Here is a 14,917-nt window from a genome sequence, read left to right as displayed (position 1 = left end):
TATCAAATTTTCAGTCGATAAGTTCTACTTCATTTTTGAACTTACAGCTCACTTTTTTCAAAAATTCAGATAAGAAAAGCTAAAATTTTGATAAAATTAAGCCAATTATTTTACAAGGTTTTAAAATTCAGATCTGGATTAAAATGAGACTAAGATTTATTTTGATAAATGATATATGGTCTACATAAAATAATAATTAAAAGACTTACACAGAATTTAGAAACAGAAACAGAGTATCCCTATTTATTTGACTCAACCTATCGTGATCCAGATTTGAAATACCTTTCTAACTGTTTCCAAGGCCAGTCCAGGAAAGGCTGCATTTGTTTACTCACGAAAACACTAGACCGTCTAGACTAAAAAAAAGGCGATGACCTCATAGTTTGTTGCAATATTTCCAGTTAGGAAACGTCGACTCGAATCGAATTGGGCATGTTAAGTGAAAGTATTTTCCATCAAGGTGGACTTAAAAACCATATCAATATTAAAAAGAGACCTTATTGGATGGCATAGTTACAAACTAATACTTTTAACACAAGCCAAAATTGCGCCGTGAAAATGTGTTAATATTTTAGACCTTAACTTAAAGCAACTATGTCAATCCCAGTCATCAGCTAAATTACTTAAACAGCATAACATAAGCCACAAAGCCAATTTAAAACTAATTTATAAATGGAAAATGAAAATTGAATATATAATTCAACAATAATTGGCTCTGAATAATGCATGCGATCATGATTATTAGGACAACAGTCGCGATCGAACAGAAACATGGTTTTCATTATAATTGCAATGTGATTTATCAATGTATTAAAATGGTGGCAGACCGCAAATCATTGAACTGCATTACACGTTAATAATAAAGGATGAACTGACTGTAAATGTGGTGTATAATATATATACTTTGTGTGAAAGAGAGATGCATGTACGCGTACCTAGTATGCTCTCTTTACCAAATATTAAATAATAATATATATAATATAATATTTTAAACCAAATAATAAAAACCCTGAATTATTTTGCTAGTTTTTGTTTTAATAACAATCAAACATTTTATTATTCAAAGCTGATGAATACAAAAAGCTGCACTTGATATTTAAATAAAATTTTATGAAAATCGGTCATTCCATTTCAGAGGAGGATGGTAACTAACATAAACCTGAGGTTGCGGCTTTCCCATGCAATGCAATTTGCATATACCATCGATATTATCAAATCGTACGTGTAAAGAAATCAATACACGAGACACATATTAATACAGAAAAATATTAAATCATTATCAAGGTCTGTTCATAAAATAAACCATCTCATCCACATCCGAAGCATTCTCGAGAATGTAAAGTTATTTATTTTTATTTCCCGACTCGGAACTAATTGATATTGGGTTTGTGTTGGTCTCGGCAGCTCTCGCCACAGACAAGCATCGTTACTACAATTGTTAACAGATGTATCTGCCTAGTATGGATGGTGAACTAGATTATCTGTTTTCTCTTGATGTGGTAACTTGTGACTGTAGAGTTTTTTCAAGTTCTTTTGTAATTTGGACTGGAATAAGTTGAGATAGATTTTTAGAATGTAATGTAAAATATAAACGGTTGTTTTTATATAATATAGCTATTCATCATCGTCCTAGTCTTTTCCTAAAAATGTTTAGGGTCGGCTTCCAGTCCACTTGGATGCAGCTAAGTACCAGCATTTTACAAGGAACGCCTGCCAAACTGAACTCCTCAACGCAGTTACTGTGACCTATAAACGTAAGATACAGGGATTGTCCATTCCCACTTCAACTTGGCCATTTTAAGGGGAACCGAGAGTCAGCAAACGGATTCGTTTCAATAAGGCTCTGTTGCCTATCCGTCGGATTTTTCGTTTATCTCCAAGCGTGATGGCTATACCGTTGTTATTGTCTGAGATGGTCGAAGAGAAACCAATTTTTTTTACAAATATGTGTCCTTAAGCTTTTAGTACAGAAACCTAATTGTCGTGACTCCAACTCATACTCGAACGGTTTTTATTTAGAAATCAAAATTGATTCTTTAGTTAACGATGTGTGTAATATGTATAAGTCTTGTGTGTAATAGAAGTCTTCAAAATTTCAATTACAGTTAGTATTACGGTTTAGTATAACTTCAATTTCCTCACGTGTAGTGTGTCGCAATTTGCCTCATTTCATGCGCCTTCCTTTAAATTAAAGTGCTGTAGTTACCGTGCGCTTACTAGTAATAACGAAATGAACTTTGTATGGAAACGTCTAAGTAATACAGGTGCTCGGCAGTTATGTTTTATGTCATTATTCTTGCTTAGCTTTTAAAATTAAAGTGTAGAGACTTGGTTACAGTCACGTTGTAATATCGGATATTACACTACAAGAGCTGTCTACCTAACTATCTAATAAATTTATTTTATAAGGGCAAAACCGTTTCTTCTATATATTCTCAATATCATTTGAATACGGATCAATGTGTAGGTGTATAAGATAATCTGAATCTGAACACTTCAATAGGTTTACAATAGCAATTTATTAAATGATTATGAAAACATGTGTATTCGTGTGTTATCAGTTTAGGAGTAGAAATTTACTGATGTGAGTATGGTGATCTGATGACAAGAAGTTTGGTTTTATCAGCATTTAGAATGATCCCATTGTCATGGGACCATTTAACTACCGCGTGTATGTCTTTTTGTATTAACTGACAAATATCATTGATGTCGGTTCCGGCACGGAGCACACATAGATCGTCTCATTACTCATAAATCAATTCTTGTCCTCAGACTGGTTCCCCGGATGGCGTAAGCACAGCGGCCAGCCTAATGACGACGGCACCTCCGGCCAGGACTGCGTGGAGGCGAGGAGGGAGTTTCCCCCGCGCCCTCTGGCGGCTGCAGCCACCTTCATGTGGAATGACCGAGGATGCAGGGAACACAACTATTTCGTATGTGAAAAGCCCAGCGTTGAAGGTATGTGGGTTATACGTATGTTTGAATTTTAAGAATGTGCATTGACGAGAATTTTAGAGAAATCATGGTCTAATAGTACAGCATACTGAAAGAAATATTGTGTACTCAGTTAAAAAGTTTACATCTCCCGACTGTAAGATATTCCGATATAGTCTCAACTGTAACATAGTCCAGTGGATGTTAAATTCGCTTATTCGCTAAGTAAATGTAAAAATACCACTTTCAAAAAAGAAGTATCCTGAAAATAGAGCTCACAAAAAGACTCCACGCAAAATTACTCTGACAATATCGAAATAGTTACTAGGGACCAAAATTCTGTGAAAATGTTGACGACAACTGCCAAAGCAATTACCACTCTGTTTTTACATGGAAAATGTTTGAAACTCCTGCCACCTCATTGCTGCACGTTCCGCATGCTACTTGCCCGAACAATTATAAGTTTGGGTGCAACTGTTATGATCATTACCGTTCTAATGGCCCGAGGGCAGCTACCACCTATTCAAGTGGAATTATTGTGAGAGAGGGAAAGAGATGCCGCTATACACAGTAGGTTATGTTGTCTCGCTTCTACTAACGCAATAATACTTCTTTGAGAGGTCTGGGTAGGCTGACAGGGGTCGTCAGTTCCGATGTTAGTTCGCAGTATTTGATCACAGTTTCAAGTTAACGTCGGCGTCGCTTGAATGTTTGATGATTCTGGTTAGAACGGCAATTATGTTGTAAGATGGAATCAAATTAAGTTTTAACTATGTAATTTTGTAAAGATATTTTTATTTTCTTTTTTTAACAATTTATTTTTGTGAACGGCACGTCTTAACCTGGATGTATTTTGAAAAATAAAAGGTCCGTAATTTCTTAGAATGATTAGAAAAATAAAAAAAGTCCATAGAAATCGATACACGTCTAAAATTTTGATAATAAAACCGTGACAAAGAAAAATTCCGTTATTCCTTCAAATGGTTTAGCAACAGAAACTTTAACAACAACGTAAGGCATTGAATTTTGAGGAAAAACAAACGATATGTGAAAATATGTGAGTTTCCTAAAATTGTTAGCACATAACAATCCTTTTGTGAATTGAACACTTCGACCGGCACTCAGTGGGCGACCCGTGCCCGCATTACCTCCACTATATTTGGTGAAAGCCGGCCATTTTTAGTGACCGAATGCAAATAGCTTTCAGGCCTACCCCATATTTACATTTAGGCGTACTGTGACGCAAGCTAACACTAGATAAAAATGAAGCGAACCATATTTTTCTACGTTTGGCACGAATTCAGATAGCAATCGGTTCATCGAATGTAGTGTGAGTTAAAGTGTCGTCATATTTTGGGTATCAAGAGCTAATTTTCTTTAGTTTTCCATTTACATTGTTATAAATTGTTTTATCGTCAAAACCAACCAACTCCCTTGATGTTTTGTTTTTAAAACGTCTCCAACACTACTTTATTTACTGTTTTACAAACATTAAATTCACATTCACAAAGACACTTAGACTAAAGGCAAGCATTCGTGAAACGCTCAAATCCTTTTTCTACGAGAGGGAATCGAACCCGCAACATGATGCACTCAGTGGGTTTGGCGTAGTGACCTCAAACACTCAACCATCCGTGTAGTTCATTTTAAGTGCAATCAAACTTCAAAAAATATGTCAAAAATAAAGATATACTTTATCATACATACATTTGTATAATTGTCGTTCCCATAGCCCCGATGACATAGACGTCAGCGCATGCAACTTAGACATTAATGTTATTACTTACAAGTAGCGCCACAATGGTTCCGGTAATAACAGCGGGAATGGCGCTGTTACCGCTCACGACGCCGAACGTTACAACAGCGCTTAATGCGTTGCAGCGGTACAAATTATATACAATTTGTTAATGCATTCTGTTTGAGGGCTCGGCTTCAAGTGGTTTTACGCTCAGGTGGTATTGGACTGAAGTAAATAGAGCGAAAGTTATAGGCATTTTCGAAGTACAAAAGCACTAAGCAGGGTGGGTTGTGATAAAACAAGACTGTACTTGTATAGCGAATGTAAATTTCAGATATATAAAAATAAGATAGCACAAACTGTTATTGCTTTATAAATGATATTATGATAAACAAAAATCCCAGAACATAAATCTTTCAAATTACAAAACCGAGTTATGTAGATGAACCTAACTAAACAGGATATATAACTGCTAAACATATGCTAAACAACGACAAAAAACAATAAAAAATCATAACCAAAGAACACTAAACAACACAGACATACAAAGACAACAGTCACCACTTAGCCGAAAGCCAAACGCTAAAAGTCTAGCTTCAAAACACAAAAGCATTCGCAAATGAACCACGGCACTAAATGAAGCTTCGATGGAATGTCACAACACGCTCGTAAACCGTTTATGTGTATCACAGTGATCCGACACAAATCACAACATCCAAGGACTTATGTAGAAGCCACTGAGAAATATATGCTGGTTGAATTACCTTGTTTTAATCAAGCTATAAAACATGTTAAGGTTGTGGTGGCCTTGCGGTATAATAACCGGATATTTAGACATTAACTTTTCAAAGACATATTTTTCTCAAATGTGTGAAGACTTTGTTTACAATCGGTGAACATCAGTAGAGAGAACTCATTTTATAGAGTATCTAGCTGACCCTGCAAACGTTGTTTTGTCATATTAGGTACTAGTTAATTTACGTTGTAAAAATAACATTGACATGCTAAAAAAATTAAGACGTGAACAAAACTTATTACTTAATTCTGAGACCTTAATATGCGTATAAAATATCATAAAATAGACAAGCCGTTTCGGAGGCTTACGGTAACAACTCGACTGACAAAGACCATGACAATATCTAAGTAGTCACTCACTTACGTCACGAGATCCCTTCTACGAAAACCTCATTAACTATCCCACGAATAATCCACTTTGAGCAAGCATATCACATCTATTTGTCATCACACTATAACTAAGACGATTGCCAATAATTGGCTTACAGTTCCAAACCTCAAACTGCTCCGTAGAATGTCCCAACAGGACTATAAATACTGTTTCACCAGAGAGTTAGCCAACACCTAGCAATTGACCACAAGACCAAGTAATAATACTCGTTATATGTTTCCAAACAAACTTTGGCAAATAAGAAAAAGTATGTATGAAAATTAGCTAACATATAAAACATCGTACAGGCAGTAGTAAACCAAAAAATGGTTGTATGAAAAATATAATGAGCGCGAAACTAAAATGTAACTAACCTTAAATTAAATTTCCGCTAAAACTTGAACATTCATTGTACTTACGAATGCTATTTAAAAGTTTTTGAAGCATTTTGACGACCTCCGTAGTCGAGTGGCGCACGCACCGGTTTCAAGGTGTCGCTAGCTCTGAGGTCCCGGATTCGATCCACGGTAGGGTCAATGTAAAAATCACATTTCTACATTGTATCGGGTCTTTGTGGTACCTTCGTTGTATCTGAATTCCATAACACAAGTGCTTTAGCAACTTACTTTGGGTTCAGAATTTGGTTTGATGTTGCCCGCATTTAGTATTTATTATTTATTTTGGAATGCGCTTGTAATATTATTAAGTTTATTACGACGCCTCATGTCTCCATTAGGTTTTGTTTGCGATATTTTATGGCAATCTCACAAAACATCAAGTAATCCTAACCTCTTTGTTATCTAGAATGTTATCTGTTCTGAGAGAGCCTCATTCAAAATTTTTATATCTCTTCACACAAAAAATCTATACTAATATATAAAGCTGAAGAGTTTCTTTGTTTGTTTGAACGCGCTAATCTCAGGAACTACTGATCCAAATTGAAAAAAATATTTTTGTGTTGAATAGACTATTCATCACGCTGCGACTAATAGGAGCGAAGATATAACGGAAAATGTGGCAAAAACGGGGAAAAATATTCATCTTCTAACCACGCGGACGAAGTCGGGGGCAACAGCTAGTATATAAATATTTGTAGAGTTTGCTTGATTTATATCTTAACCTTCAAATTCTAAATATATGTTTTGTACAGTCAATTTACTAAGAAAGGCTACGACGAAAAGAATAAAAAGAAGCCACGTGAAACCTCATGTCTTAGTTAGTTCTATGTATACATATATATACATATTTGTACAATATTAATGTCTGTACTTGCCACTGTTTTAGTGTAGATAAAACTAACCCGTCGCAGGATTTATCACGTACTAAGATTGAGCTTTTAGGAACGGCTAAAGTAATTTTTCTGGGATATAAAACAACTGGTTTAGGAAAAGTAATGTTTCCCATTTGTGGGGTCTTATGTACCAGTACTGTCAGGTTTTTGAAAGAGAGGATTATTCTTCTAACCAATCCATATTTTTACACATCTATTCTTCCACAGAAATTTTGTGTATGTCTAAGTCTAACGAACTGACTAAGTCTAAAATTAATTGATGCTCCAGCGCAAACAAAGCAATCCATGATGACTTTGGGACAAATAATAGACACCCATTATCTAACACTCAGATAAACTTAACGGTCAGTTAATGACCAAACAGACCTGTTTTTGATTAGTGTTTGTCAGACACAGCCGCTATGAATAAATTTTGATTGAGCCAGGTGTACAACAATCTGCTTCTGAGAAATCGGGGTCATCAAATCTTTTCACTAAGCTCTCACAGTAGGGTAACAGAATCTGTCAGAGAATTACATTCTCGAAATAGATTTCAGAATCTCTGTTATGGCACCGAACGTATTTCATTCGAATGCCGTTCCCAGTTTATTCACAGGGCAACATCTCGAGGAATGTAAAAGAAGTCAAAGCACTGTTCAGCATGAAAATAGTTCAAACTTTATTTTTAAAGAATATATTCCATTCCGTACAACACTCGTTTTATATTCAAAAGTATTCTGTGAATCGTTACATTGCTCCATTAGGGCCGAAATACTCGGAAAATATAATTTGCTTTGGCGTTATTGTGTATGTAGACTCAATTGTACGCATTCGCCTTAATATTAGCAATTTAAAAGGCAATAAATAAACCCATGAAATGTTTTTTTTTTATAAAAATAGTTTGAATAGCATTTAGATGTAAATGTCTATATCCCACCGATTTGTTATCAAAATAGGATCGCACAAGCCGTATATATATTTTTGACAGACAATAAAGCCGTGTACAAAAGCAACGCGTGCCAAAATTGGCAACTAACAAAAAAGTATGAATACAACAAATGTTGAGCTAAAACATCTAATCCTCGATTTAAAAATCGAATCGCATTCCAAACGTAAACTTCACAAATATTCTACCTGTGTTGACCAAAATACATAGACCCCTAGCGTTACATTCCACGCTTTTAATATTGGACTTTTTATACCTTTTATACAGAGGAATGGGGGTTTTTAAGTCTGGTTGTGTTCGACACGAGGTATGACCTAGTTGGACGTAGAACGGAACGCAGGGAACGTAACGTGAGTGTCATTGTCAGACAAATGACTGCGCCGATTCCGGCTTTGTGATATGCGTTCTTTACACTGGATCTGAATAGAGACTATATTGAATGCACCTGATTTTTTAATGTCTTTTAGTATTTTTTTTAAGTTGGATGGACAGAAATGTGGTGATGACATTGTCTTTTGAGGTTTTATACCTTGCTGACATTGTAAGGAAAATGAAAGAAAAAAAAGTCTGTCCAGTCTTATTAGTTTAATTAAACGTAAGGAAACTGCTTTTCGTAAATTAGATATTGCAAAAACAAATTGGACTTGTTAAAAAGTCAAATCGTTATATTTTATTTGCAACTCACAGAATTATAATTATATTTAAATATCACTGCGTAGTATAGTTTTTATGTCGATTTATCAATATACAAATACAAAGTCTTTATTCGTAGAACATAGGTAGTAAATAGGGGTTACATCAATGGAAATGACCGCTAGGTCTAGCCGGGACCGGCATACAATAGCTTCAATGGTTATTCTCATGACTTTACAAAGATTACAAAATAACATCGCGTGCGTAATTAAGCAAATGCGTCCTCACACAAGCCTATTAGTAATATATTTATCTAAGTGAATTTTCTTAATAAGTCATTAGGCGAAGTTTTCTTCACTATTCACGTACTTCACACACTACACTCTACTCTACATTGCGTGATTCAATCATAAAAGCAAAATATTACAAACGCACAAAATTAATGTAAGCTAGTTAAACTCCATTTCACCTTTCACCTAAAACTAATAAACCTTTTCAGTTGAAATTGAGTACAGAGATGGTTTAACCTCTAAAAAACAGAAGACAACTGCAACTACATATACACGGTGATTTTTTAGTCGTCTTACAAAAGTAGCCCAGTTCATGTGTCCGATGTAAAATACCCCTAGGCGCGATTATTATTTTTTTATCATCAACTAAGATAATAAGTACGAAGAAAAATTAAACAAGAGAAATCTAAAATATACTCTTAAAAATGATAAAATTGCCGCCGCGCGCGCCCCTCACCATTGTAACAAGGCTCGGACCGCGCTCGCAACAGAGCTGTGTTTCTAAAAAACTACGAATTGCATCATAATATTGAATAAAAGTTGCATTTTAAATTTATTCAAATCTCATAAATACCTATTTTTTTATCATGAACGTGTTCTAGTCATTGGATACATGAAGTGGCCTGCTTTTGTAAGCCAACTAAAAAATCACGGTGTATACATTCAGTGCCCATAACGCGATTATTGGCACCAATACAGGCGGTACCACACGTCAAAGCTAGTTTTCACTATTACCATTTTAAATTTACAGTATTTTAGGTAATTCTTGAGCTACACCGGTGTCGTGACTAAACTGTGCTGCTAAGCTTATTGGAGACGTTCGTGTTTCGTACCAGCATGGTAACATTGACATAGCACCGATCCAGACGACCTGTTATTATTATTACCCTTTGATAGTCGAAAGGCGGTCTACAGAAGGTCCACTGTGCGCAATATTCAAATATTAACAAACAATTCCTAGGGAAATTACATTTTGTTGTGTAATGTAACTAAGGTAAAAAATTAATTTTCGTTTCCAGTAATATGTTAATACGTGAAGTATTGTTATAAGTTTTTTTTACTGTGTGGGTTGTATTAAGCAACACCAAAAAAAAAATTGTTAACGTATTCTATTTGAAATAATTGATACATTTGTCTGCCCTAAGTTTGCATTATTTGATCCATATACGAGAAGGGACGCATCCAGCAGGATTTTATATAGGCTAGTTCAACTTGAACTCTTCCTGGGCTCCGATTCTTATTTTTACAATGGCCGATGAATTAATGGCAGTTGGATTAAATTTGATTTTTTTCCTATTCTCTTAATTTTGTCAACACAGTAATTAGAAATTCATTGTATTGACCGTGAGTGTACCGTCCAGGAAAAATGCTTAAGAGAATACAATAAGTCGTTTTAAGACAATTTTTCATTCATTCCCTGGGGCCCTGTTTCATGGCATTTCTGAGTGTAACTTCAATGTGACGTGTAAATTGTCGCAATCAGCTAAAGGCGAATACAAACAAAGGTTAATCAATTGTAACATTGTCTCGTGATTTTGCGCAATTTACAAAGAAAATTATATTCCTTCTAGACATTTCTATAAATGCTATTTACATTTAGCAAGATTGTGAATCAAATTGCGATCGTTACGAATTTGAACAAAAATGTTTCATATTTATTAAGCTAACGCTGTTTCTTTGATATGTTATAATAATATAAAAAAATATAACATTTCGTAAAAAAAATTTTCAATCCAAATGTTTGTAATACTTCTAAATTAGCTCATCCTATAGCAGCCTACTGATAGGCATTTGTCGCCCAAACGCCGGAATTTGCGCCACAACGAAAAAAAAATGATGAAGGTGAAAAAAACTTGCATTCATGAATATTGTATAAAGCATATATGTATATATATATATATAGCATAAAACTACATATATTACCTTAATGAGGCGTTTAGATTTGCTGCTGCTTTATCCATATCTATTGCATGGCTCTAACGAAACTCTTACAGTTTAACAAAAAACAAACATATTATATAAACAAACAATTCGTATATAGATCAACCTTCAGGAAGCCTAAATGTGCCTGCTCAGATCGGTGCGATAAAAAAACAAACAAAAAAGTTAACGAAATAAACGAGTTTCCAAATCTCGACCATCTTTATACAAAAAGCATAAACAATATTTATAACGCTATTTCTAAATCGCTTTCATATAATTAAAAATAATTACAGCTTCAAGTTTGTCTCTGAACGTTTCATAACTAATTTCATCTGTCAATTTTATTGCTAAACTTCAGGGGGCCTACCATCATCCGTTGAAATAATATTATTGCAATTGTGTAAGCGGGACAGAGCAATACATGTCATAGAACGCCGTCTCTCTCTTTCTCATCTGCAATAATATTAGTTTAAGATGCCCCAGTTATTTGATACGAATTCGACTCCTATCCACTTTGACACAGTTTTTATTGGCAACTTAAGTCGTCGGGCGAGAGATATTGTAATATTTAAGTTGTCATAAAATGTTATTGTTATTTCACTTGGTTGTGACGTCAAATAGTTTAAAGATAATGTTTCTTGCTATTTAAAAGCGTTATAAAATAAACGGTTTCGTATTTCATTTGTTTTTAATTTAAATAATGAAGAGAATATTTTATCAAAGCGTAGTTAGAGGTAACTTGGATTTTATTTAATAGAATATTCAATATAGGTAGGTACGTAATTCGATATTTAAATATAAAAATAAAAATATTAAAAAAAATAAGAGCACCAAGAAGATCCAAACACTATCGAACGAAAATATACAATTCTAATCGCGTTCCAAATTTAAAAGCGGCGAATTAGTGAGGCGACGTGCGTCGACCTATATAACGGTCGGTACCGTGCAGTCGACCCGCAATGTTGCCAACCTCCCAACCTCCCCGTTGCCTGACTTTGGGGATTATCTTACGTGGTCAGAATAAAAAGGCTGGCCACTGCAGGGATTACGTAGTCGACACGCGATACACGGCTAAATTGTTCTCCTAATACTCCGTTAAACTGAACTGGTCATGTTATGACTGATATGACTATTATGTTGTGTTTTCTAAACAATGAATTCAGTCTTATACATGATAAAATGGCATGCGGTATTAAGCTATCGCTTCATAGCTGAAGAAACGCTGTGAAGCAAGAAGAAAGCAGTGAAATAATTTAAACCCAAGACAGGACTTGAATCTACAATTCCTGACTAATTGCATATTGTTGCTGTATCTTGCAAGATTTTTAAATGCTGTCATGACAACATATGTAACGAATCGTATTGAGCTTTGGCTCTCAAAATGCTGTATGAACATGGTTTTCTTTTCTTTCGGTTTTTAACCTTCTGCAGTATTTTTTGACATACAATTTATTTACCAAAAACAACAAATTACTTCAAATCAAATAGCATTTTATCATGCGATCCAATCCATCTCAATAGTACCACGCTTTTTCACTGTCACTTTTATCACACATCTCTGGCAACCCCGAGCCAGTGCTGTGCCAAATTACTCGCCGCGAGTGCGCGCCGTGATCACGAAAGAGGTTCATTACGGCACCTTAGCATGCCTCGCACTGACTGATACACCTATACACAGATTTACAATGACTGACATAAATGTATGATACCATACATAAAATTTGTAGTACAGTCAACAACAGAAGTCAAACAGATTTTCATACAACTTGTAGTATCAAATTCAAAAATGTTTTGCTGCCAGTAGGTAATGAAGCTTAGCATCTTATATACATAGATGAAATTTGTCAAATTACATACCGGCACAAAAAAATACTGGCCATTAAAAAATCATTGCGAGTTTTCAAACCAAAAATATCTACCTAGAGCAGCTCTGTAGCTGCAGCCTGACTGTATGAAGAAATACGTGATGACATGACTTTATTAACATGACATATCAAACTCAAAAAAAGCCTTTCATATTACTGCTTTTGACAGCAGACTTAAATTTTAACCAATTTTTAAACCTAAAAAGATTTTTCACTTTTATGTTCATAAGCTAGTACATCCAACTACATAAAAATACATCTCTATATCACTTTTATGACGCTACATAAAGGCTAATACTGTAGGTTTAAAAACCAAAATGTTTTCATGTTAACACCGACCCGGTTTAACTATCAACATTTATGTAAAACAGCTATTTATTTCGAAATACAACTTTAAAACGCTATCTGGGCACATAAAAGCGAACGACGTAATAAAAATGCAATATTTTTTTACTAAAAAGCTTATTCTTGCAAATATCCAATAGGACCAGACAAATATTATTCATGATATAAGTGCTATACGTGCTGGTATAAAATCGGCTTTCACACTTTAGTGCAAACTGCAAAGATAGAGCCAATACAATGCGTACACAAATATTGGACAAACATATTTATCCAATATCAAAAAGCAGGAACTAATGTTGGGCCAACTCTAACACAAATATTATTCTCAACCGAAATATTGGTCATGGTGTTTGGCCAACGTTTGTTCAGAGTAGAGCTAAGAAAAATCTTAAAAATACAAAAGCACTCAGATTTCTATCTTCAGGAAACAGACAAAATAAATTTCAGTGTTGGCGCTATAAGTCGCCTCAGCTAAGAGGTTTACCGTTCCGGAATGTATGCATCAACTTATATATTTGCTGCACTGTGAGACGGCTGTTATAACCTCGGATTGCAATGCTGGGTTTTCAGATTTTAGCTCTTAAGGAGTTATTGGAAAAGAGACACGTATAACGTATACACAAGTGACACGAGTCCGACTATCTTTATCTTTTTAGAGTTTTTAATTTAATTAATATTTGATCTCAATCAATCTTTATTTACTCACTCTTTGAAAATGCTGGTACTGGAAGTGCCTGAGGAGATGTGGTATAAAGGTCACAGTACTACAAAATCAACGGTAAAATGTCCGACTGTGCTTTCAAGTTAAAATTTCCAAGAATACTCTTCATGAAGGAAATGTTCGCGTTGTTAATTAACAAAGATAAATAATAGCGAAATTAGATTCTTGTAATAACAGTTCAAAGAGATGTATTTTTTTTTGCTTAGACAACCTTTTTCTGACATATTTCGTTTAAATAATTTAAATTATATTCATAAAATTAAAAACACAGTGTCTGAATATCTCCTAATATATAAAATTCCCGTGTCACGATGTTAGTTACCGTACTCCTCCGAAACGGCTTTACCGATTTCTACAAAATTTTATATGCGTCTTCAGTAGGTCTGAGAATCGACAAACATCTATTTTTCAAACCTCTAAGTGATAAGGGTTGCTCACACTAAAAAAATATATTTAATTTTCTGGACGAAATTTTTTGTTTTAATTTTTTTATAATTTGGCATTTAAAATACATACAACTAGAAATAATTTATTAGCAAAACAACGTTTGCTGGGTCAGCTATTAAATTATAAAACAAAATTTACGAAAGGTTATTTCTACGGGAAGAAACCGGCAAGAAACTTCTTAACTCAGATAACTCAGGTACTCATTTAAAAATAAAATATAACCGAACATCTTACATATTATTTTGCAAGAGCAGCGTCAAAGGCTAACATCAAAAAAAAAAATTAAAACACCTATTATGGAAGGGAAAAAGAAATAAGAAGTACATTTAACTGGGTTTTACGCTGATATACAAAACATTTTTATCATCTACAATGACAAGCACAACAAAAAAACATACTCAACTATAGAAGACAATTCCAATTGAAGAACTCGCAAACGGATGCCAAATAAGAGAGAACTAAATCCTTATAATCACATCTCTTTTACACGTTCCTGAAAGAGTGGGATGGGAGTTATCGAGAGCTTGTAACGAGTCAATAGACTAGAGACAGACGACTTCGGAATACGTAATTGTGTGAAATGGAGAGAGTTGAGGCTGATCGAGGGCAGAGCTGAGAGGGTTGTCAAGGGCTTGTGTTA

The 14,917-nt window shown here is 34.6% G+C and overlaps 2 protein-coding genes across 2 annotated transcripts in view; one reads left to right on the top strand and one right to left on the bottom strand.

Annotated features, from left to right (window-relative positions):
* The window catches only part of LOC113498030 (sodium-dependent neutral amino acid transporter B(0)AT3-like), a 423,880-nt gene that overhangs the window by 103,589 nt on the left and 305,374 nt on the right, over nt 1-14,917 (bottom strand). The gene's annotated exons all lie outside the window — the stretch shown is intronic.
* LOC113498025 overlaps nt 1-14,917 on the top strand; it is a 116,235-nt gene that overhangs the window by 51,648 nt on the left and 49,670 nt on the right. Inside the window, exon 5 of the mRNA XM_026877906.1 lies at nt 2,773-2,958. Within this exon, the coding sequence (XP_026733707.1) occupies nt 2,773-2,958 (186 nt within the window). The remainder of the gene's footprint in view (nt 1-2,772; nt 2,959-14,917) is intronic.

This window comes from Trichoplusia ni, chromosome 10 (assembly GCF_003590095.1).
Source record: "Trichoplusia ni isolate ovarian cell line Hi5 chromosome 10, tn1, whole genome shotgun sequence".
NCBI classification, from domain to species: Eukaryota; Metazoa; Arthropoda; class Insecta; order Lepidoptera; family Noctuidae; genus Trichoplusia; species Trichoplusia ni.
Note: the sequence above shows the minus strand (reverse complement) of the source record. Positions and strands in the feature narration are given on the sequence as shown.